Source organism: Prosopis cineraria, unplaced genomic scaffold (genome assembly GCF_029017545.1).
Source record: "Prosopis cineraria cultivar Desert tree isolate PC_DT_omini unplaced genomic scaffold, ASM2901754v1 PC7, whole genome shotgun sequence".
Lineage (NCBI taxonomy): Eukaryota > Viridiplantae > Streptophyta > Magnoliopsida > Fabales > Fabaceae > Prosopis > Prosopis cineraria.
In genome coordinates this window covers 26,848,042-26,872,625 of record NW_026555338.1, presented here as the reverse complement: position 1 = coordinate 26,872,625, position 24,584 = coordinate 26,848,042, and the positions used below count along the sequence as shown (strand labels likewise).

Here is a 24,584-nt window from a genome sequence, read left to right as displayed (position 1 = left end):
TATTATTATTTAAAACATTACACTTTCTAATTTAATATTTTTAATATTTTATAATTTTGTATTAAAAATGAAAGGAATGGACCTCTATATTAATGAAGGAATTTTTTCTTTTCAACTCTCCATTTTTTTTTATCAAGTAACTTTTTTGTAACACATTAATAAAATAAGTGATATCTTTTAAATAAACATTTTTATTGTCATTTTATTGGTCCTAATTGTCATATTTAAGATTTTACTCTAACATTACCACGTATGGAGAGTATTAAAGTTGGGTAATGTAATATTTCAGAGAAAAATCGTCAGTTGACCAACAAAATTAAAGAACTAAACCCAATATTAAAAATATAAGTAATTTCTGATATATATAAAAAGTATAACGATTTGGACACTATCTAGAAAAGAAAATTAAAGATCAATATATAAAAAATAAAAAATCATCTATAATTTTCTAAAATGCTAGTTTGAGTTATTAACATTTAAAAAATAATTTATACATTTTGAATGAATATTTATAAATAATAATATTTAAATTATTAAATATGAAAATATTTAATATTTTGGCAATACTTATTAAATTTTATTTTAATAAAATTTAAGATATCCAGTGCTCTTAAAAAAGACTTTAGGGCTCTCAGCACTCTTAAAAAAAAATTCAAGGCAAATTAACATCAAAGGACATGGTTAAAGTTTTACCTATTACAGTGCATAAACCTCATGGACATGTCATATTAGCATATAATAGTAGAGTCAATGGTTCATTAACAGGGGGTTTTTTACTTCTCAAAAAAATACGTTAGGGGTAAAACTGCCCCACTTAAGAGTATAAGGTTTCTAACGTCCTTAAAAAAATAAGTATAAGAGTAAAATTAAACTTTAACCTAAAAATAAGTTATATATATAATATCATAAAAATATGAAAGGCACACATTTATAAAAATATGCAATTTGTAGAGAAGATAGAGACATGTACAATGTTGAGACAGAGTAATGCGAGGTCATTAATTTCTAAGCCAAAAACTTTTATGTGAATCAACGTTAAATTATTTTCATGATGATTACTATTACTTATTATGCATAGCAAATAAATTATTGTAGCAAATGTAATGTGAATCAGAGCACTCAGATCTTGAGGTAAAAAATGGAGGGTAGAAAATGATGGAGTAAAGAATCATGTGTAAAGAAGCACAAGAGTAAATATGAAATGAATATTTTTCTCTCAAAATCTCTTCATTTGTGGAGAGAAAACTTGAAGAGAAAATATGAGGGAAGAGAGTGTCTCTATTTCCCTTCACTTCACTTTCTTCCTATCACTTTAGATCAAAATTTTAACGGTTCAGATTAAAATTTTGATAAAATTATTATTTTATTTTATACAAAGATGAATAAATAAATTTAAATTATTAAATTTTAATCTAAATCATTTAAAAATATAATATTTTATTTATATATTTTATATAAAATTAAAATAAATAATTTTATGAAAAATTAAATTTGAACCATTGAAAAGTTTTAATTCAAGAGTAATGAAAGAGAAATGAAGGGAAATGGAGACATTCAATATGGTGAGTTTCACACCCCATTTTTTTTTTCATTTTTTTTCCTTTCACTTTTTATTTCTCATCCAAAAAAAATTTATTTTTTTTTATTTTTTTCTATTATATTTTCTTTCATCTTATATTTTTTTTCCAATTCAAACAGATCATTATAATTACCTCATATTTTCTTGTCATCTGTTTGCTTAGATTTATTTATCATTCACTCAAAAAAAATCCAAACCGTCATGATCTTAAAAAAGTATATTCATTAAAAAGACGTCAAGAACCTTCTTTTAGGAGATCCAAAGAACAGGAGGGTCCTACAAAATCTTCACATTAAATCGTTCCGTCCCGTCCATTTCGTGAAAGCAAACACCCCTTGGCTTTTGAAACGTCCTCTCGCTGACTTCTTCAACTGCTTTCGATCCAATGCCACGCATATCTCACTTCATCGATATATCTTCCAATCAAACTTTTCTCAGTGAGCTGAACCCAGTCATATTCCACTTGTCACCGTATGAGTGGAAACATTCATCCATGTTCAGAAGTGCTCTCGTTAGTGAACACACTAATGATCTCCCCAATGGGCCCCACATGTTGACCATATCCACATGACCTGAGCGTCCCCACCGTCTCCGATCGAGATCCGTTGTAGGCGCTTCTTTTCCTCCTTTGGTTCTTTCGCACTCTCTCTCTAAATCAACCACTTGTTTCCTGTTGCTCCCTCTGTCCCTACGTCTTTCTCTGCAATGGTCTGAAAACCCTAAGGAGGAAACGTCTGCGGAGGAGGCCATTCAGGTGATGCGAAGAAGCGTCGTCGATTACTGCTGCTGAAACCATGGACAGCAATGGCGGGGTTCTTGTCTAGTGCGGCCGTGAGCATCTCGTATTCGTGCGCCTGCAATCGGGTTTCATGGCGAATAACTAGTAAATTCTGAGGAGTGCTATTGAGACTGGGTTTCTTCCTTATCATGTCTGACTTGGTGGCACGTACGGGTCGGCTTCAGCAGCGGTACGAGAATGGTTTTCGCCTTGTTGCCGGGTACCCTTTCCACACTCTTCCTCTATTTTGTTTTTATTCATTCATGTGATGTGTGAGGCTTGTTTAAATATTGATTCCCCCCATTTGAGTGGTGGCTTTGTTAGTAGTTGGTGAGAAAGATGTCATTTTCATCTTAATCTATCTATCGATGTCTGGAGCTAGCTTTTCTGCTAAGAGATTACATCTTGGCTTCCAGATAGGCTTATAAAGGTTGATAGGTTGTTCTGGCTGATAATTTCCCGCCGTGTTGACTAGTAATTTGGGCTATTCGTGGATTTGGCAAGGGTGATAAAGGTAGATAGACAGATATATATTAAAATAGGTTGGTTTATTCGACCCATTGGGTCAATATATATATATATATATTTTATTGGATGCGTTGAATTCAATTGGTCATGTTTCGTGGATAATTTTTGCCAAATTACGGTATTCTCTTCCCTCCGATTAGTTTTAAGCAGCTGTCTTGTCAATCATTTTATTTTACTTCATACACTAGGAGGCAGTTCAATTGTATTTGTATTTTATATTATAAACTACAAGGACATTATAATGGCTGTTACGGTGCGAAAATCATGTGCGGGCATTTGGAAAATGTGTGTTTTTTTTTTTTAATTGCTGGCCTCGTTTTTTTTTTTTTTTAATTGCTGGCTTCATTCTAAGGAGCAGATAATACCTATCACTAGGCGGTATCCTTATCTATGAAGGGCTTTGTAGGATGCATTAGGGAACAAATTTTGTTCTCCACCATGGTAAATTGAGTGTGAAGTGATCTCTCTAGAGATAATGTATTGGCGTAATATAGAGTTTTTTTTTTTTTTTCGTTGGCTTGAGATAGCGGTAAACATTTATATAGACAACTGAAATGCTTAAATTTACTTGTGAGTATAATGAAGCAGCTTTTAATATTTTGAACTAATTATTTAGGCTGAGAAATTTTCCCCAGGTTTAAAGAAAGCTGCGATGTGATTGTTTTGCATACATCTAACTAGAGATCTGACTCGGAGGCTGCCTATTGAGTTGCAGGTGTATACCATTCAGGTATAGAATTTCTAATAGCAGTGGAGAGTCCAGTTCAGAGAAGATTATTGAAGTTCTCATGATTAGCTCACAAAGTGGACCAGGTCTTCTTTTTCCAAAGGTATGAACGTATGGTGTCTGAACTCTGGAATATTCACTTGCATGCATATCGTGGTTTTTAGTATTTCTGTACTCCATTTGTTGTTGTATGACTAAGATTGCACTTAATAGTTACTACTATGTCAGTAATGGAATTATATACCAAATTCTTGCCTCCTCTGATTTCCTTCTTTGAAGATGAGGGAGAAGAACTGTGATGTCAAATGAGAGAGCAGAATTATGAAGGATTCAATGTCCTTCAGGACTTATTATTTTCTTCTCAGTTAAATGGGACAATTTTAGGATTTAGTTAGTAATAATCAATAATCAATAATTTTTGTTAAAGCACAGGGTGTTATCCTATTGATGTATTTAATTGGGATTATAATTTTTTATGGTAGTTGTCTATTGATAGTGCTTTAGTCAAATAAATAGTTATCCCTTTGATTATGGAAAAATAATTTTGATATTGATTTTGTGAAGTTTTGTGGTTTACTTCGTTTCCCTTCATGTCCAAGTCACCATGGCTGTGCCTGCAATGATTTGAAGAATTGAAGTCCATAATACTAATTGGTGTGAAGTTTATAATTTCCTGATTAAACAATAACAACAACAAGAAGCATTATTTTAACCTCCTGATTAAAATAATGCAATACAACAACAACAACAACAAGCCTTTATCCCACTAGGTGGGATCGGCTATATGGATTGCAAGACGCCATTGTGCTCTATCATTTATCAAGCTTTTAGGAATATTATTAATTAAGAGATCGCGTTCAACAACTTTCAAGAGTGTTCTCTTAGGCCTTCCTCTACCTCTCTTAATCGGACTCAAAGTTATATGTTTCACTCTTCTTGCTGGTGCCTCCCTTGGTCTTCTTTGTACATGCCCAAACCATCTCAACCGATTTTCTACCATTTTTTCCTCAATAGGTGCCACCCTCACTTTTTCGCGTACGTGCTCATTTCGAATTTTATCTTTACGTGTATGTCCGCATATCCATCATAACATTCTCATCTCTGCTACTCCAACTTTATGCTCTTGCTGTCTCGTTAGAGCTCAGCATTCACTACTATATAACATTGCCGGTCTGATAGCAGTGCGATAAAACTTTCCTTTAAGTTTATTAGGCACTTTATGGTCGCAAATAACTCCTTTAGCTTTTCTCCAATTAAACCACCCAGCTTGAATTCTATGTGAAATATCTCCACTGATTTCGCCATCATTTTGAATAATGGCTCTTAAATATTTAAACTTTTCCACTTGAGGTATAATTTGATCTCCTAATTTCACTTCCAAATTATTGTCAAATAGTCCTTTATCAAATTTACAATATAAATATTCCTTCTTACTTCTACTCAGACGAAAACCTTTCGACTCCAATGTCCTCCTCCATAACTCAAGTTTGCAATTAACCTCTTCTCTTGTTTCTGCTATAAGAACTATATAATCCGTGAAGAGCATTTATTTCGAAATTTCCCCTTGAATTTGTTCTGTCAAAACATTTAATATCAAGTTGAACAAATAAAAACTCAGAGATGATCCCTGATGTAGTCCAATCTTTATGGGAAAATCCTTTGATTGACCACTAGGCGTTCTTATACTAGTTTTTACCCCCTTATATTTATCTTGTATGGCTTTAATATAAGCAATCCGTACTCCCTTTTTTTCTAACGCTTTCCAAAGCACTTCTCTTGGTAAACGGTCATAAGCTTTTTCCAAATCAATAAAAATCATGTGTAGATCTTTATCTTTACAACGATACTTTTCCATTAATCCCCTTAGTAGATAAATCGCCTCTGTAGTTGATGTACCTGGCATAAAACTAAATTGATTCTCAGAAATACTTGTCTCCAATCTCAACTTGTGCTCAATTATTTTCTCCCACAATTTCATTGTGTGGCTCATGAGTTTAATCCCTCTATAGTTAGTACAATTCTGAATATCTCCTTTATTTTTATAAATAGGAATTAATGTACTGCTCCTCCACTCATCAGGCATTTTCTTGGACTGTAAAATCACATTAAATAACTTAGTTAACCATCTCACCCCTTCTTCACCTAAACATTTCCACGCTTCGATAGATATACAATCAAGTCCGTTGGCTCTACCATTTGTCATTTTCTTAAGAGCTTCCTTTACCTCCTTATCACGTATTATTCGATAGAATGACAAATTTTATTTTCCTTCACCAGTTACTAAATCCTCCAAGTTACTAGATGAACCCTCTCCATCATTGAAAAGTTTAGAAAAGTAAGTCTCCCATCTATTTTTAATTTTATCATCTGTAATTAAAGTTCTTCTCTCTTCATCCTTAATACACCTTACCTGTTCTAGATCTCTTGATTTTCTTTCCTTACTCTTAGCAATCTTATAAATATTTCTCTCTTCTTCCTTCGTCTTAAGGCTCTTATAAAATTCTTCAAAAGCTTTAGAACAAGCTTCACCCACAGCTCTCTTAGTTTCCTTCTTAGCCATACGGTACCTCTCCCAATTTTCCTTATTGTTACACAAATGTATAGCTTTAAAACAGTTCTTCTTATACTTGATTTTGTCCTGTACACTATTATTCCACCACCAAGATTCCTTATCTCTCAGACCAGAACCTTTTGATTCTCCCAAAACTACTTTTACAACCTCCCGTATCTTTTTAGTCATATCCTCCCACATGATGTTAGCACTTCCTTGAGATTCCCAACTTTCTTTATCCAAAAGATTTCGCTTGAAAATATCTTGCTTCTCACCTTTTAATTGCCACCACCTAATCCTTGGTGCTACTACTTGTCGACGTTTTTGGATTTTACTCATAATACACACATTAAGGACTAGGACCCTATGTTGTGTTGTTACAGCATCTTCGGGGATCACCTTGCAATTTGTCCAAAGTCTTCTATCTGTGTTCCTAACCAAAAGAAAATCAATCTGTGACCTTGAGGCTTCACTTTTGTAAGTGATGAGATGCTCATCTCTTTTTTTGAAATAAGTGTTGGCAATCTTAAAATCATACGCTAATGAGAAATCAAGAAGAGTTTGTTCTCCATTGTTTAGCTCTCCAAAACCAAAACCACCATGCACCTTCGCATACTGACCAGCTTCCCTCCCGACATGCCCATTAAAGTCTCCTCTAATAAAAATCTTTTCACTCTGTGGTATATGTCGAATCAACCCCTCCAGATACTCCCAAAATAATTCCTTAAGACTGGCTTCTGTCTCGACTTGCGGCGCATAAGCGCTAACAATATTAATAGTTTCACGTCCTATTATCATTTTTAAGAAAATAATTCTGTCTCCAATTCTGCTAACTTCTACAACGTTCTTCTTCCACTCCTTATCTATAATGATGCCTACTCCATTGCGTGCACTTACTTTTTCTATATACCAAAGTTTGAAACCTTGAATATCCTTAGCTTCTTCTCCACGCCATTTTGTTTCTTGCAGGCAAAGAATATTGATTTTTCTTTGAATCATAACCCCTACAACCTCTACAGATTTACAATTCAATGTCCCAACATTTCAAGTACCAAATCTAATTTTGCTCTCATGGACTAACTTCTTTAGCTGCGTGCGTCCAGGATGACGCGGTAGCCCTTGCTCATTTAACACTACATCCGGGCGCCAATGCAGCGGCTCTAACTCACTTATCACTGTACTCGAGCCATGCAACGCGTTACTTACGGACAACGACCTAGCATTAACTTTATAACGTCTATTGTCCATGTTCATGATAGATTCAACAAAGTTTTACATTGGCTATTGATGGCCAATGTAATGCAATAAGTTAGGTATTATTTATTGACTAAAATACTGTCCTTAAGCTCTTAGGTAACTCATAGTAAATTAATTGTAAATTTGTGCACTAAAAACAGTCACCCTTGTACACTGTTATAAATTTACTCATAATAACTGTAGATTACACTTGAAGACATCTTGTGTCCTTTGCTTTTATAGTCCTTAGTCACTTTCGTGTGTAAATTCACTTTTGATGACCTTGCCCCATAAAACCTGACTGATGAGTCATGAGATACCTCCATTAAATAGCACACCATGCTGTTTAAACTGCCCCACCATAAACTGCCGGAAACTTCATATCAAGGACCTATTTTAAAAAATTCTCCCCACATAGTTCTGGTTTCTTTTTTGCATAAATGTTATTGACATGTGACATCAATCAACTAGTTAATTTCTTGATTTATGGTTCTTCTTTCCATTGAAGGGAGGTTGGGAGAACGATGAAACTGTTAAGGAGGCAGCTGCAAGAGAAGCTATTGAAGAGGCAGGTGTTCGAGGAGAACTAAAGGTGAAAACTTTTCCATGAATGTGCATTTGACTTTATTTTTGAGTTTCTGTAATATCAATATAATTGAGTATTTGCAAGGTTTCTAGTTCAGAATTTGAAAAGCATATTTGAAGGTGATATCAGCTTGTCATTCTCTGTCATTGTGACTGTTGATAATGACCATAGAGGTTCACAAAGAGCTTTGTGTAGCTTGGGACAATTGAAAGCACTAGAGTGAACATAAACATATAAACATATGAAATGAAAGACTTACGTGAAGTTTAAAGAATTTGGGACTAGATTAGTTTTTGAATATCACATAATTAATACTTTATAATGGGCAAAGTTAAAAGCATGGCGTGATAATGGTATTATCAATGTGTTTGGCATGCTTTTGATCTTGTCATTGCATAAAACTGTTATACCTTGAAACTCCTATTATGTTGATTTAACTGTAAACAAGACTGCTGGATCTTTAATGCTTGGGGTCATCGGTTTCCAGGATTTTCTTGGGTTCTATGAATTTAGGAGCAAGACACATCAGGATGAATTCAGTCCAGAAGGTTTATGCAAAGCAGCGATGTTTGCTTTGCATGTCAAGGAAGAACTTGAGTCATGGCCTGAGCAAAGTACCAGAAACAGGAGTTGGCTGACTGTACCGGAGGCATTTGAAAGATGCAGACATGAATGGATGAGGGATGCTCTTGATTCCTTTTCCAAATGCCATAAGGATTATTGGTGAGTATTGCAAGGGAGGATCTTTCATAATAAAACTGACTGATTTGTTGAGAACTGATCTATAGGGTACCAGTATCTTCTCCGATAAAAGTTATAGTTTTGGGTTGATATTAGTTGTGATCTGCATTACACAATCTGTTGTTCAAGTCTTTGTGAATTGATCTCTTCAGAATGATTCGTAAGAGTTAATTCTGAAATCTTCTGAATTGAAGTACTAGTTCATGCGATTAAGTGATTTACTTCTGTACCCCCAATTCATATTCATGCCTTTGTACGTGTGTTGAACATAATATACCTCTGGTCATATCGTGCCCTTCAGCGGGCGATGTGAAGGCTATCATTTCGCAAATTAGTTTTTATCTGTCTGAGGTACTAATTATAAAGCCAGTCGTAAAATCTGATGTAAAATTATCTAAACGTTAGGACATGAAGATTATAAATTGTTGGGCTTTCAAGTTCGCACGATGCTAAGAACACAAGACCTGAATCTACGCCAAGACATGTGCTCACAGGATAGTTCTCAACTTTTGCCAAACTATTAAAGAAATTAATCAAAACTTAGAAGTGGAGGATTTCTCCAATTCCAACAACGTCCTGACCGAGTCTCAGACTAAATGGAGCAAATGCCCTTACTCATTATTCATCTCTGTTATTTATATTTCTTTTGAAAATATTTTATTGTGCAAGTTGCGCCAGAAAAACTCCCATTTTCCTTAAACTTGGTTCCTAATGAGAATTTTCTGTTAGATTAAATACATTTCCCCATTGTGATGCAGTCAACTACATATCTGATTCTTAAGAACCTTGGTTTACCAGTTCAAACAGAGATACTTAAAAAATGAAGAACATTCGGCATTACAGACACAGTGGGATTATTATATCTGCATTTGCGAGCAGGCGCTGCATAATGGAATCTTTAATAGCATCGTGAAGAAAGATCAGTGGCAAAAACAAGATGCATTTAAGTTGATTGTAGAGTGCTGGCTGTACAAAAAATATGAATAATTATATATACCTCATAATCTGAGAAGCGCTTTGGCTGAGACCTGAGAATACTGCATATGAATAGCCAACAGCCAATTTTCCATTGGCTGCCTCTGAATCTCCAAATACTCAATTCCTTTTCACCACTATCCTGACCAATGGCATTCTAACCTAGTAAAGATATTCACAGACATCTGCCTAAAATGAGAGTAAAGCTCTAGAAGTCTGTACAAGCTCAAGCCCAGAAAACGGGCTCAAGAGCTAAAAAATAGAAGCAAGTTGATGCGTAAAAGATTCTCTCATTTCAGATCACTTCTCATCAAGGACAATATCAGCAGGGTCTCCTACCCAGGGTTTCCCTTCCCTCCACCTGAATTTTACCCTTAGTTTTCCGTTAGCATCAACCCCTACCACCTCTCCTTTGCTAGCATGTGTCTCCATTCCCCATCCCCACCTTGGACTAACAAGTCCATCTCTGATCCTTACCTTGTCACTGATTTTGAATGGTCTCACCCTTTCCATTTCCCATGCCTTACAAAGCCATAGTCTCTCCATGAAACAGAATGACACCCACAGATCTTCGCCTTCCATTCGATGTACCACCCCAATGCTTGATTGACCCACTTCTCCCCACTGATGGGTTGGGGTTGAAACTGATGCTCTAACCTTCACCCAATCTCCAATTTGTATCTCCTCCTCTGCCACTAATTCTACTTCTGATGGGTCCAGCATCCATGCTTTTGATCCTGGTGGAGTGTATATTCGAAGCTTTCCATCAGCATCAATTGCTGATATGGTTCCAATGTCAGCATGAGCGTGCCCCGCCCACCCAAATCTTGGATTCTTTACAAATTGTTTAACTCTAACCTCCTGCCCAATGAAGAGTTTGTCAACTTTTTCAAGATGGGAAGTTGGTCCAACCCAACTTTCTTGCTCCCCACAAAAGCCAACACAAGTGCTTCCGTCCCATTCATCACCATTAAACTCTATTCCTTGTACAATGCCAATGCTGCCTGGTCCAATGGATTTCCATTTATTTGCATTATCTTTCAACATTACCCACTCCCCTACTTCAAACATCTGCTCAATCACAAGGTCTGCAGGATCTCCTTGCCACAAACCTGGCAAACCAAAGAACAATACCCTTACTTCTCCATCAGCGTGAATGCTGGTTATAACACCTCGAGATTCAGCCTGAGCACCTCTCCAGCCCCACCTTGGTTCAACTAAGCCACTTCGGAACCTAACATGCTGCCCTACTTTAAAGCAAGGGACCTTTTCAACATCTGTATAATGAGCGAAGTACCTCACTTTACGAAAACAGCAAGCCAACTCCAAGTATCCAGAATCCTGTACACAGTGTACAACTGCTATACCATCCTTCACAGCACCATTCCAATCATAACTTGGTCTGGTTCCTATGTTTGGTTTTGAACGTACCCAATCACCCACTTCAAATCCTGAAAGTCGTTCTATATCTCCAGGAGAAACTTTCCACAAGCTCTGCCTGCCTGTGACTCTCACCTACAAAAGATTCAGCACAATAACTTTTTCAACTATGATAATTAAGTGGGGTAATCTATACCCATGTCGATGAAAATGCTTATTTTAAGTTTAGCATTTGTAATAGCAGCAGTGGCAATATATTCACCACCTACATGTAATATCAAATGGAGAGACATGAAAAGCGTGTTGGCAAGGCTAAATCAGCAATGGTTTTCTTAAAATGCCAGGACTTAATCTCACAAGACGAAAGTCATTGCTCTAGAGCCAAGTCGATGGCGCCTATCATTGAACAGCTAAATATAGTAGTAATAGATCCTGTTTAAGTATGATTTTCAATGATACTCCAGAACTCAATATGGTTAGACTCATTTTAAGCATGATGTCTTGCACAATTTAGAAGCTTAACTAGTAAGCTTACATTGAGAGCACCATCCATGTCAATTGTCACTATTTTTCCAACAGTAGCTGGTGATTCATTTGACCATCCAAGTCGAGGTTGAGTAACAGATGGCATCATGTGAATTTCTTGCCCTGCTTCCAAAGGGGGCACTTTCTCTACATCAGTGACAGAGCAACAAAAAGGTCTACTTCTGAAGCAGAAAGCAATACCCACATCGCCATCTTCCTCCAAGCTATGAATTAATCCAATACAGTTTCTAGTAACATCCTCCCATCCATATCTTGGGGAAGACACTGAAGATTTTACTTTGACCCAATCTCCAACCTGCTCTTCAGCAATGTACGAAGGGAAGACATTAATGATGCATCTTACAACAGACAAATAAAAGAACGAATAGCAGAAAATGGCCAACAGAAAGAATCACCACCTTAAAATTTTCTAGCTTCTCCATATCAGATGGATCAGCTTGCCATGGTATTGGTCGGTTTGGTATATCAATTATTAAGAGACCATCATCCTCAATCTCACAGATTCTTCCAACACTATGATGTGTCTCACCTCCCCAAGCACATCTAGGTTCTGCAACTGATCGCTTCACACATACCCGATCTCCAATCTGTAAGATCAACTGTGTTAATGCTATGGCAAACCAAATGTGCCATAAAGGGCAAACAAGTCAGTCTATTTCTTACCCTGAAAGGAGCAACATGCTCAACCTCTTCCGGTTCACAATGCCATGGAGTCGGAAGATAGCTGAGTTCTATCAGCAGGCTACTGTCTGGTCTGATAGAAGATACAATACCAATGCTTCCTGGTGTCACAGATCCTAACCCATGCTTTGTAGAAGTAAGAGTTGGACGAATACGAACCCAGTCTCCAACCTTGAATTCCTCAACCCGTTCCATCTCTGCTGGGTCAGCTTTCCATCCTCTGGATGCTCCAGGAAACCCAACCCGTAGGATTCCATCATCATCAATGCATAATACTGTGCCTATGCTGTTACGAGACTGTTCACGCCATCCAAACCTAACAAAGACAATCAACCAAATATCATAGAAGAATACAAAAACAGCAAGGGTTGTAAGCATATGCCCATAAATGAGAAACCGGTTAACAGAGTTTCAATAGTTAAACAAGTGTCATCCTCTGCAACTGTTTCCGTTAACTGAAACAAGAGCTAGAACAAAATGCTTCCGTATTCAACAAGAGTTTTTCCCTCACAATTTTCTTAATATATATGCCTGTCACCATGGCCTTATTTTGCTGTCCAAACTCCAGCCATTGGCATCTTTAGGCATATTTCTCAGCTAGTCATTTCAAGGCACTGGAAAGCTCTATTTTAAATAAATACTATGTTTTCACCTTTCCTGGTTTGTTCTACATATAGGTTTTACTATTATCATATGCTTCAAGCAAATAATGATGCATGTTTACCAAATCGCAAAATGTAAGCTGTTAAAAGGACAAAAATGCAGTAGCAGGACAGGAATAAATCTCAAACTAGACAAATAACTCTCTAGGTAAACAAATAAAGATTAAAGAAACCCTTCCATAATTCCACAAAGCATGCTACATCTAAAACACTCACACACACACACGGGAAAAAAAGAAAAGAGATATGAAGTTTAAGCCAGGGTGATTTATCGCATGTCGTCTTCTGATGGATCAGAAGTGACAGAATTAATAATCTATGTTGTACCAATTTCATTACTGCTCTGTTAATTCTCTTTCATGACATTACTGCATTGTATGCCATTTCAAGTTCCAGCTCTGTTAATTCTATCACTTTTACAGATCTTCACAAAGCAAGCAGGAGGTCAGTGAGTGTCCATCTTTGAATCCCATCAATCACAGCAAGAGATAAAAGGATTAGAAACCACAGACCTGCTGTAAGTAGAATTAATGCAAAGCTATACCTGGGCTCTTTAACCTCTGATTTAAGCTGTACATGTTGGCCCCTGTCTAATGGAATGACTTTCACAACTTCATTTGCTAAAACATGAGCATCTCCAGAACAAAATGAAACTATGAGATTGTCTCTGCCTTGAACATTTTGAACAAAGCCAACGCTCTTTGAGCTAGCACCTTGCCACCCATAAGTGGGAGTAGTGACATTTCTTTTGAATTTCACCCAATCTCCCATTTCAAACCTAGATATAATATGAACTAAAGAAACTATAATACATACTAGTTGAATATGAATAGAGAATACATTTATTGCCATGAACTAAAAATAAATAAAATATGAAAGAATTAATTCTTTCCCTCACATTGTAGGAGTTAGATGAACTCCTCTATACATAAGTGCCTCCATCAGATCCTCAGATATCCATTCCCGGGGAAGGGCCTGCAATATGTCACGTAGTGTCCTTCCACTGTCAAAAAACATAGACTTATCAGTCACAGGAGGATATAAGTACTCAAAGAGCCTAATTTGTTTATGGGAAGTAAGCAATAATAATTAACATGCCTAATTTACTGGATTCTCATTAGTTCTCAGACACGTAAAGCTTTGACTTTTACTTGCCTGTGGTTTCTAACGTGAACATCAGCATCAGGATTTCTTAGCATAACAATGAGCCAGTCAAGGTTTTCACGTGCCAATTTTGCTGCTTTTGCTGCTTTGTGCAAAGCATTGTCACCATCATCATCCTGAAACAAAATTAACAATATAAATAACATTAAAATTTCTTTGATATTGAAATCTTTTATCTGGATGGGGAATTAATCAAATTACATGTTGCAGATTCTTAGGTCCAACACAGATTTGTCACCTAATGTCTATGTCATTTGCTTGTCTAGTGGCTAGTCCAAAAAACAGACCCATGTTATTAATACATTGCAAAGAAGCTGTATAAAATATGCCTTTGGAACTGTTATTCAGGGATTTTGGTCAGAATTGAGTCTCCCAATTAGATATCAAGAAGTTCTTCATACAATTAGAAGGGCTTGGACAGAAAAAGAAGGGGGGAAATTTATGCTATATGCCCATTACAATCTTTAGATGCTTTACGGGATAGTCTGACTTTTGTGGCCTCCCTTTGGCATTCAGTGCATGGTTTCTTCAAGGGTGTTTATTAGACATTTAAATGGTTTGGGCTGCTGCATTTCTAACTTCTCTTTTCTATTCTTGATTTTGTTCTTAGGAAAATACTTCAACGCAACTCATATTTCTTCCATTCCTTTGAAATAAATCTGCTATCTATGAAAAGAAAGTCATAATAGCAACAGATAATATTCTATTAGAGATCACAACCTGCTCCAGAGAAGTCAACTGTATCAACACAGTAATAAAGTTAACATCTCATTTCCATGTCTTCTAGAGAGAAATCTACTTACGTTTGTTAACACTCAAACAAAAATTTACTGCAAATACTCATAATGAAGTGGGCCCGTGTCATAGATTCATATGAGCAATAAATAAGAGATATATTAAAGGCCAATTTCTAATATATTATAGACAAATAGAAAGAGAATTTAATAAAGTCTAAAAAACAAGGAAAGAATGCCACATCTCTGACCAAAAGCAACATCTTGGTCAAGAAAATGAACATGTTTATGCATGACAAAACAGCAGATACTGGGAATTGGGACATTGAATGAATACCTGCAAATTGCAATTCGCCCCAGCAGATAGGAGCAATTTAACACATGACTTTGCTCCCTTGGCTAAAGCCAAGTGAAGAGGTGTACTATTTTGCTCATTACGAATGTTCACATCAACACCAGCAGCAAGGATGACCTAGTTAAACCCCCAAAAACAAAAATTATATTAGAATACAGTACTAAGTGTGCACAGCTTATTCAACCCTCCAAAAACCAGTGCATACCTACCAACCAGTATTAGTTACTTGTTCATTTTATTTAGCAAGAACATGAATCACTTACCTTAACCAACTCAACATCATTAGATATGACAGCTGTATGCAAAGCTGTACGCCCATACTGTGAATCTTGAGCAGATGGGTCAGCACCTGCAGCAAGCAATATTCGAACCAGTTCCCTCCCCTCTGCATTCAATGTGGAAAAGCAAGACCAGACCATTCAGCTATTGTAGAAAAGAGGGGAAAATGTCACTCAAATCAATATTTGAACAGCTGAAGATGAAAAGGCAGAACATGCATCAACTCAAGGGCACACATCAAACATGATCAAAATGAGGGAAATAATTACACTGTGATATAATATATAGATCATGTGAATGCCTCAACTCCCATACAAGTGAACAGCAGGAACATGTTATAATGACACGTATCATGTTTGCTTCTAGGAAATTTAAAAACCATTTGAACCTCAAAAGTTTTGCTTTACCCCTAGATATATAAGTTATAGCGGCACAAAACCAGAAATTCCATGCAAAAACATGATATGGCCATTTATGTGTGATGATTATGTTGTTGTTATGAAGCTTCTCTAAATATGAGTTTGATTCTTTCTCACATGCATTTAAGCACAAATACAATAATCATTATCAATTATACTTTTGAGATTTTTAAAATTATGTGCTACATGTTCATGTAGCTTGCACACTAACGTATTATACACTATAGCAGCTTGGAAGCACAAGTGTTCTACATGCTATTAATAACTTAAGTAAGCTATCAGAACCAACCTATTCAGATGAAGGTACAATGAGCCAAAATAATAGCGCACAAAGAGAAAAGTGTAACAACAGTTTTAAATAAAAGAAGCCAGGTATTTAAATTGCTGGTCAGCTGGTGAGGAATTGTCCAATTTCCTTATACCAATTGCACAATCTTTCTTAGATGCAGCTGCCATGCACAATGCAGTGCCAATGGGATTTGGTATGTCAATTGCTTCAGCAATCTCATCAGAAGTTGCAACTTCCACCCATTTTTTCACAATAGCTACGTTCCATGTTTCCACACACAAGTGCAATGGTCTGCAACATTAAAAGAGAAGAAATATCCAGTCAAGTCTTCAAGTGAAACTAATGTAAACTCAAGCATGTAGCAAACAAGTGAATAATTTCGCCATTTAAAACTGGGAACTGTCACTCCATAATGGATGACTTTAATACGCATGCTACTTTGCAAGTAAAGTTACTTGTTTATCTCCAGCGTGGTGCTAAACTAACCAGTAGACTATTTATGCCAAAAGATGAATTCAGGGACAGCAAACAATTAAGATTAGATGACTCAACAAGGAATTCCAGCAACCTAATAACCCTCTTAAAAATTGGATTATAATTGAATGTTAATTCTTTTTCTTCTTTTATAACTACTAAGCTCAACAGATCAAGGACTAATGAATTTCTAGGAAGCTGATAAAAAAATAATTAATAATATGGCTCCCATTGTAATAAATAAAAGGGTGAATTGCTCTACCTTCTTAGAGATACCCAAATTCCAGTCCTCTCCTCTATTTTGAAAAATTTTCAAATCACTAGATAAAATCTCAAAGGCATTTTGTATTTATTTTACTCAAGTAAGGACCAAGAAGAAATCATTGCACTTGTCTCTATAGACAGGATATAATCACTTCATCATTCCTGGTTTTCCAATAGGTGAGAGGATAGTGTAAAAATCATCTACTGAGGGCAATTGGAAGGAAAAAAGGGGGGAATAAATATTATCTTAGAGAAAGCAAGTTTAAGGTCACCAAAACAGGCCTTTTATTTTGTAGGTGACATTGATGTCAATTTTTTTAACCTCTAGACCAATCGACACACCTGGCATGCATATTCTAAGATCAAAATAAAAATTGACAAGGGATGCTGACACTTACGTCAGATTCTTTGAATTTAAGATTGACATTGATCTGCAGCCCCCATTTTCTAGAATCACAAGAGCACAATCTGTATACTTCTTGGCAACAGCACTATGCAAAATAGATTCACCTTGGTCGTCAACTGCATTTGGATCAGCTCCAGCCAATAATAGTTCCTGTGATTTTTCCATAACTACATTAATAGAGCTCTAGTAGACAGGAAGAAGTTCTGTGTAATTTAAGTAAAACCTACTTGCATGCACTCTGGTTGCCCATGATAGGCACAAATGTGAGCAATAGATGGGCCAAAGCCATCTCTTAATCGAGACCTCACATTAGCATTTCTTTTGATAAGACTACGAACACATTCTGGAGATCCTGCTGCTAAAGCAAAAGCAAGTGGAGGAACTCCATCTTTGTCCAAGACATCAACATCCGCCTCTTTGCATGCCAAAATAGCCTCAACAAGTTCTGCGCTACCACGCCTACAAGCCAAGTGAAGAGCAGTTTGCCCACCAGCATTTTGAGCTTCCAATAGAGAAGATATATAGTTGCTACCATTTACTGAGACAGCCTTGGCAAGAAGATTTCTGCATAAAAAAGAAAGATTATTGAAAATGAATTATTTGACCCTGATTTTGAGTAAAAGCTAGCTCAAGCAAATCAGTTGCAAACCCTACTGACCTAACACCCCGAACATTCCCTTCAGACACAAGTCGATGAAGATGGTTCGCATAATCTTGAGGAAGTTTCAATTCAAGTGCATGGGGGGAAGCTTCTAGCACATTTGACGCAGAGCATTCAACAGAATCCCTGCATTTATGTAAATATATAACTTACATAAGGCAGTTGCTGAAAATCAATGACAACTTTGAAGTTTACACATACACAAGTAATTTTGTATATACATATGATCTTTTACACTTGTTCTTTTATCAGAAACCATTAACCTACATAGAAGTTACAGGCCATAAACAAAGTAACTTTATAGGCATACTTATCAGGGATAGCAGCAGGACTGCGTGGTATTTCCTGCAAATGGCGAAGAAATGTGGCTAACATTGCACTGAAACTAGGTCTTTTAGATGGCTTGAACTGCAAGCACTCTCCAATCATCTTCCACAATTCCCTAGGTATTCCACCACCAACAATACTGGCATACTGTGGAGGCAATTTCCGTGCCTTGACAATGGCTTGATAAATTTCCTCCGCACTTAGACCTGCCCAACTGCACAAGCATATATGTCGATTTAAGAAATAATATAAAAAGAGGAAAGACTAATTTTACGAAGTTTGCTTAAATAATGAACTTCTCCACATACGGAACAAAACCCGTGCACATTTCCACCAAAGTACAACCAAAACTCCAAGCATCTGACTCTGCGGATACCCCTGTTGAATCAGCCCTGAATAAATTCAACTTCTTCACAGGCTCCCAAACCTCAGGAGCGGTGTAATGTGGGCTGAGCATTGTACATTCCATACATGAATGGATCCTCAAGGAGTCACACTCTGGTTGGGCCTTCCAGCAGGAAGGCTTCTTCAGAATTCCAGCAAGTCCATAATCAGAAACCACTGCATGACCATTTGCATCAAGAAGAAGATTGGATGGCTTTAGATTCATGCAAACAACACCTGCAGCGTGAAGCTCAGTCACCCCTCGTGCAATGTCAGCACCATACCTATATTTGGCAAAAAACGATGTCAATGTTGGTCATTGTTATGAACAACTGTAAAGCAATGTGTGGGAGTATAGAGAACTAAAATTTCATCAACGTGATTTTAATGCTACCCATATCATATGAACAAAAACATAATTAAGCGACGTATGTACTTTTTCTCATAAATAGAAAATTTTAAACAAAAATCACAAAAGAATTTAACTCTTTCGTTTCTCGATAACTTGAACAACTTGACAGCACATAGAAGCAACAGAATGTTACAACTTATAATCTTAGATATTATCATATTAAACATTCCACTGTAAGTTAACTTCCGCCGAATAGGCTGATAAATATAGTTTCCCTCTAGAAACATATTAACAATTGACCAACAGAGACGTATTATTGTAGTATTTTCTTTAGGTTTTCACCACAGTGCACTGCATCCTACTTCTACCTTTGGAATAGCTACATTACCTCTTGAAAGAGAAGAAGAGGAAGAGGAAATTAAACCAATCATGTCTTGAGATCCTTTTCGCTTCCCCTTTATTGCTTGTTACTTGAAATAAAATACTTCTTGCCCTCAGGTTTCTCAGAAAAAAAAATTTACAAAGGAATAAAAAACGCATAGACCATGATTGAGAACCAGCATATAACAAAAGGAGCCCTGTCCAGGACATATATGAAATTTTTATTAAACAATCAAATTTGCATCACAATCCTCCTATATTTTGTCCCGTCACGAAGCATGACAAGTTTGATTAGATGAATACCAAAAGAAGAAAGAAAGAAAATCAAAAACCTTAGGACTTGCTCCAAAGTGAGTCTCCGCTCATTGCGTTGCATCTCAGACTGAACTGATCCATAACACCGATCCATCACAAGACACAAACTCTCAGTCACCTCCATTGCCCCATGAAACGTGCACACATTTCTACACCACATCGATGCACGACGCAAATTCTCAAGTTGTACACGTACCCAATTCAAGTTCATCTCATCTGTTATTCCTACCTTCTTCACCGCTACGTAGTGCCTGCACTGTCCACTTCTGCCGTCTCCACTGAGCACCGCCGTCCACGTTTCCATTCCAGCCCTCCTCCCCTCACCTATCCGCCGTAGGAATTTTAATTCCCGGTGCACCCCAACCTCGATCACTGGTCCACAACCACCTGAGCTGGACGTGTAGGACCCACGTGGGCAGAATATGACTGAGTCATCGTCATTGTCCCCGTCTTCCTCAGCGTCAGGGTAGTCACCGTCAAAATTCGACCGGGACGCGTTCGAAGCTGAGTGGATGAGCGCGAGAACGGCGTAGTTCTTGCGAAGAGATTGAACAGAGTTCCCGACATTAGACACATGACGACACTTGGGACAAGGCAACGTCGTATCGAGGGATGCCGAGAACATTCTCGATAAACACTCTCTGCAAAACCCATGCCCGCATTGCAGCAGAAGCGGGACTCTCTCCTCCTCGTTGTACCGCGTTTGGCAAACCGAACAACAAGGAACTTTCATATTCGCAACAGTTGAACCCCCAGAAATTGTCCGATCCAAATTTGAGCTCAAAATGACTTCTTCACGGAGACAGCTCAAACGCAGAAATTGTTTGGTCGAAATTTAAGCTCAAACTGACTTCTTCATGGAGAATTGAAGTCAATATGAGATGGAGAAGGTAGATCCATGAATGAACAGAAAGAAGGAAATTGATGGGGGATGAAGCTGTCGTTCAAAAGAAAGTGATCAATAAACTTTTGACGAAAGAAATATAGAGAGAGAAAGAGAAAGGATGTGAGAGAGGGAACAAACTGTGGAAGAAAAGAAGAAAACTTTGGTTGTCTTTGCTTTACTTTTTCCCGTTTTCCGTAGTTTATGACTTTGGTGGGCAGGCACTAGGAGGCAGCGTGAGCTAGGCGATATTTGGACTTTGATTCTTTTAAGTCCCCAAATCTGCGTCATGCATTTACATCTGTGAATGTGAAGTAGAAACATAAGAAATTTTTTAACCAAAACAAAAAAAAAAAACAAGAAGAATTTTTCTTTAAAATGTCTTAGTCAAAGAGGAATCATAAATTTAATTAAAGTTTGGTAAAATTAAACTCTCATGATGCCAAAATTCTGATATTATTATCAAGATCAAATACATGGTGGATCGTGATTGCCCAGGAGATTTTGCGGGCCGTCAATGAAGTTGCTGATGTTCTTGAAGCAGACGCTTTCTTGTATGCATGGGTTTCGCCCTTTATTTTCTCCCCCTCCTGAGTTAGTTAATTTTTGGTGTTGCAGTAGGATATTAACACTGCTTCGTAGTTTTTTTTTTCCTTGTTATGGAGGGGAAAAAAAAATGTAACTTCTCGTGTGATCTTTGTGTGGTTTCTTACATTTTTTTTTTCTTCTTCTTTTTAATTCCATTTGACATTGATAGCTGAAGGTTATTACGATGAGAGGCGACTTCTGGGGTTTCTGGGGCATGTTAAGAAAATTGGAGACCTGAGATAAAATTATTATAGAGGCTTTATGTATTATAAATTATGAATTATACAATTTTCATTAAAACTAGGTTTTATGTTAATTTCAATATTTTTAAAATTTCTTATGGAGCTATTTTTTCCTGTAACTTTTCAATTAAAGAATGATAGGATTATAGTTTTCAAACTCTCAAGTCGACTCTCTAAACTTAATATTTTTATGTTTTTAACTTATAAAATTATATCAATTTATTCATAAATTTGACTAAATATAAACTCAATTAAACTTATAAGTTTACCTCTGAGTTTATCATTTTTAAACTTTTAATTTATTAAATCATATCAACTAATTTATAAATTTGAACTAAAGATATAAGTTTGGTTAAGCTTGTTAAACTCTTTTTTTTTGAGTTAATCGAGTTAAGTTTATACTATAAAAAATTTAATTTATAAAAGTCATAGGACTTGATTTCAAAAAAAAAAATTAAAATGCAAAAACTAAGATTAATAAAAAAACAAAAATACCAAAGATAAATTCCCTTATTTTAAAACTTTCATGTTTTGTATATGATAATTTATCAATGTAAATGTGTTTAATTTTAATAATTTATATTTTTAATATATTTAAATTACATTACGGTCATATTTTAATAATTATCTGTTAATAGAGATAAATTCTTATGAGTTTACGATTCGAGTTTGCCATATAAATTTACATTTTTATTATGAGTTTAACAACTTTAGATGGGATCTTATTAATAGAAACAATAAATAATATATCATATAGTATTCTCAGCATATTATACTATAATTAAAATCACGATATTAATTAATTTCTAAGAGGAATAATCAACAAGTGCCCTCATACAAATAAATTATTCTTAAATTTCTTATGAGGCCTAAAGTGGTAACTTTAATGGCCGGGAGGTAACATGGCTATGCTTGAGTTTTAATATAGTTAGTCTAGCACTGTGAAAAAAAAAAAAAAGAGTTTCCATATTTTTTTCAAACTAAAAAAATATCATAACAACTACATTACCAATGTAATTGGGTCTAATGAAATAAGTTAGCGCCTTATAACATTCAAATCAAGATATGAATATTTCCTGAAAGAAGTATCCATATTTAGCTATATTTAGTACTTCCTCAATTTAAAAATAAAAAAATTTAAAGAATTGAATGTTAAAAAATGTAAGGTATTTTTAATTTTTTGATGTGTAATTATTATCTTTTTTCTAAAAGTATCCCTATTGATAGTGACTTTATATTTATTATAGGAAATTTAATAGGAGTAAATATGAAAAGATAGAGTTAGTTTGAAAGTAGGTAATCATTTTATTGGGGGTAAAATTTGATTAAAAATATCTTACGTTTTTCAACGGATGAAGTATATGAAAAATTGATTTTCTAACAAGGAAAAGGAAAAATATATTTAAAAGGAAAAAGAGATGTGTACATTTTGTATTTCTTTTTTAAAAAGTATTTTTTTTCATACATCAAGGATGCAGTGTTTAACCGTGAACAAGATTATAGAAGGATAATGTCAACAATAAGTAAGAAAATGTTATTTCTACGTTGCATTCATTCTCATTCTCTAGTCTTTATAAATGTTATTCGGGTGAGTAATGACTTTTTCCAAAAATGTAGAGTGAATTTATCAGTTGATGGCCCCAGAAAAATTCATTAATTTATGAGAAATTTATTTCATATTATATTCTAGTAATTATAAGTACTAACATTATATATAATTATTTTTGCTTATTTTTAAAAATTTATTTAAATCATGCCCATATTCTTTTTATTTTAAAGCATATACAAACATTCATTTTAATTACTGCTTCAATGCAATTTTTAATTGAAATACTTACATTAACTTAAATGTAAGACTAATTAACCTTCTATCTATGCTAGTGAAAAATATTGTAATGAAAAATAAAATAAAATAATATACATATTTTAATAGAAAATATAATTTAGAAGAGATTCGTATAATTTATTTATTTTATCAATATATTATGCTTTAGGTCAACAGTAGAAAGGGACAGATTATTTTATACTTTTAGGCATACTTGGTCATTGTTCCAATGCAAGCTTCTTTTCTCTCATGGACGGTGGTGTTAAAGTTTCTTTGCCCTGTTTCATAATGTTTGAAAAGGAAACGCAACTTTATTTTATTTCATTTTATAAAGCAAAAATAATATTTTTTGTTACTTTTGATCAAATTAAAAAAAAATAATTGGTCAGGCATTAAGGCTTTTTGTTTCTAGATAAATAATGTACCTATTTATGTGAGTAATGTACATGTTACATCTATTACAACAAATACTTGTTGCTTTGGTGAGATAAAGTTAGTGCTGGCAAAAATGGGCACTAATTTTATTCACATGAAAGTTACTGATTTTGGTAAGTGCTTTTTTTCTACAAAGTTAAAGTGTTAATTTTATCCTTAAAATTGGTCAAAAGTATGAAGAGGCTAAAATATTTGGATTTTGGACATACGGACCAAAATTTAAAACACCCAAAAGATCCTTGAATTATAAGTTTGGATAAGAAGATTACCAAAAGATAGGATAAGACTTATGTATTTAGCTTTATATATTTATATATTTATATCTAATAGAATCATAATATATGAATTTTAATGTGTCAATTTAATTAATAACAAAAAATTATTATGAAATAAATAATTCATAAAACATCAAAGTGTCTTAATTTAATTGAATACGAGCACTTTAAGTATATAATGTTAAGCATTTAAGTTGTCCCCTTACTAAAATATTCTTCTTATTTAACAGTGATTTGATATTAAAAAATATAATGATCTCGCACTAACAAATTAATCATAATGTGACGCATCATCCTACCTTATACATACACACACAAATATATATAAATAAGTGATACTCTAATAAGTGAGTAGATCAAACATTAGGGTTTTCTGTTTTAGTACGTTTCAAAAAATTTCATAAGAAAACAAGCATTTTAGATTGATTATCACACACTAACATAAAAATAACCTCATATGGGTACCCAGCTAATTTAATTAGAAGTATTTTATTCCTCAATTGATTATCACAGACTAACATATCATGAACTATCACAACTAATTACTGATGATGATTATTAT

At 35.1% G+C, this 24,584-nt stretch overlaps 2 protein-coding genes across 2 annotated transcripts; one reads left to right on the top strand and one right to left on the bottom strand.

The window, feature by feature from the left end:
* The first annotated feature begins 1,888 nt into the window (after positions 1-1,888).
* Positions 1,889-8,998, top strand: LOC129315364 (nudix hydrolase 16, mitochondrial-like). The gene is made up of 4 exons (XM_054959002.1): positions 1,889-2,577; positions 3,601-3,715; positions 7,908-7,991; positions 8,473-8,998. The coding sequence occupies exons 1-4, from the start codon at positions 2,507-2,509 to the stop codon at positions 8,710-8,712; spliced, it is 510 nt and encodes a 169-aa protein (XP_054814977.1). The 5' UTR covers positions 1,889-2,506; the 3' UTR covers positions 8,713-8,998.
* A 652-nt stretch (positions 8,999-9,650) lies between these two features.
* LOC129315322 (E3 ubiquitin-protein ligase KEG-like) lies at positions 9,651-20,880 on the bottom strand. The gene is made up of 17 exons (XM_054958944.1): positions 20,799-20,880; positions 19,792-20,711; positions 18,651-19,010; positions 18,326-18,556; positions 18,013-18,141; positions 17,582-17,918; positions 17,347-17,504; positions 16,344-16,501; positions 15,487-15,608; positions 15,206-15,340; positions 14,126-14,250; positions 13,869-13,973; positions 13,515-13,748; positions 12,291-12,624; positions 12,026-12,214; positions 11,617-11,922; positions 9,651-11,216 (listed from the first exon to the last, which is right to left on the bottom strand). Exons 2-17 carry the CDS (start codon positions 20,505-20,507, stop codon positions 10,002-10,004), a joined length of 4,854 nt encoding a protein of 1,617 aa, XP_054814919.1. The 5' UTR covers positions 20,508-20,711; positions 20,799-20,880; the 3' UTR covers positions 9,651-10,001.
* Between the last annotated feature and the right edge of the window lie 3,704 nt (positions 20,881-24,584).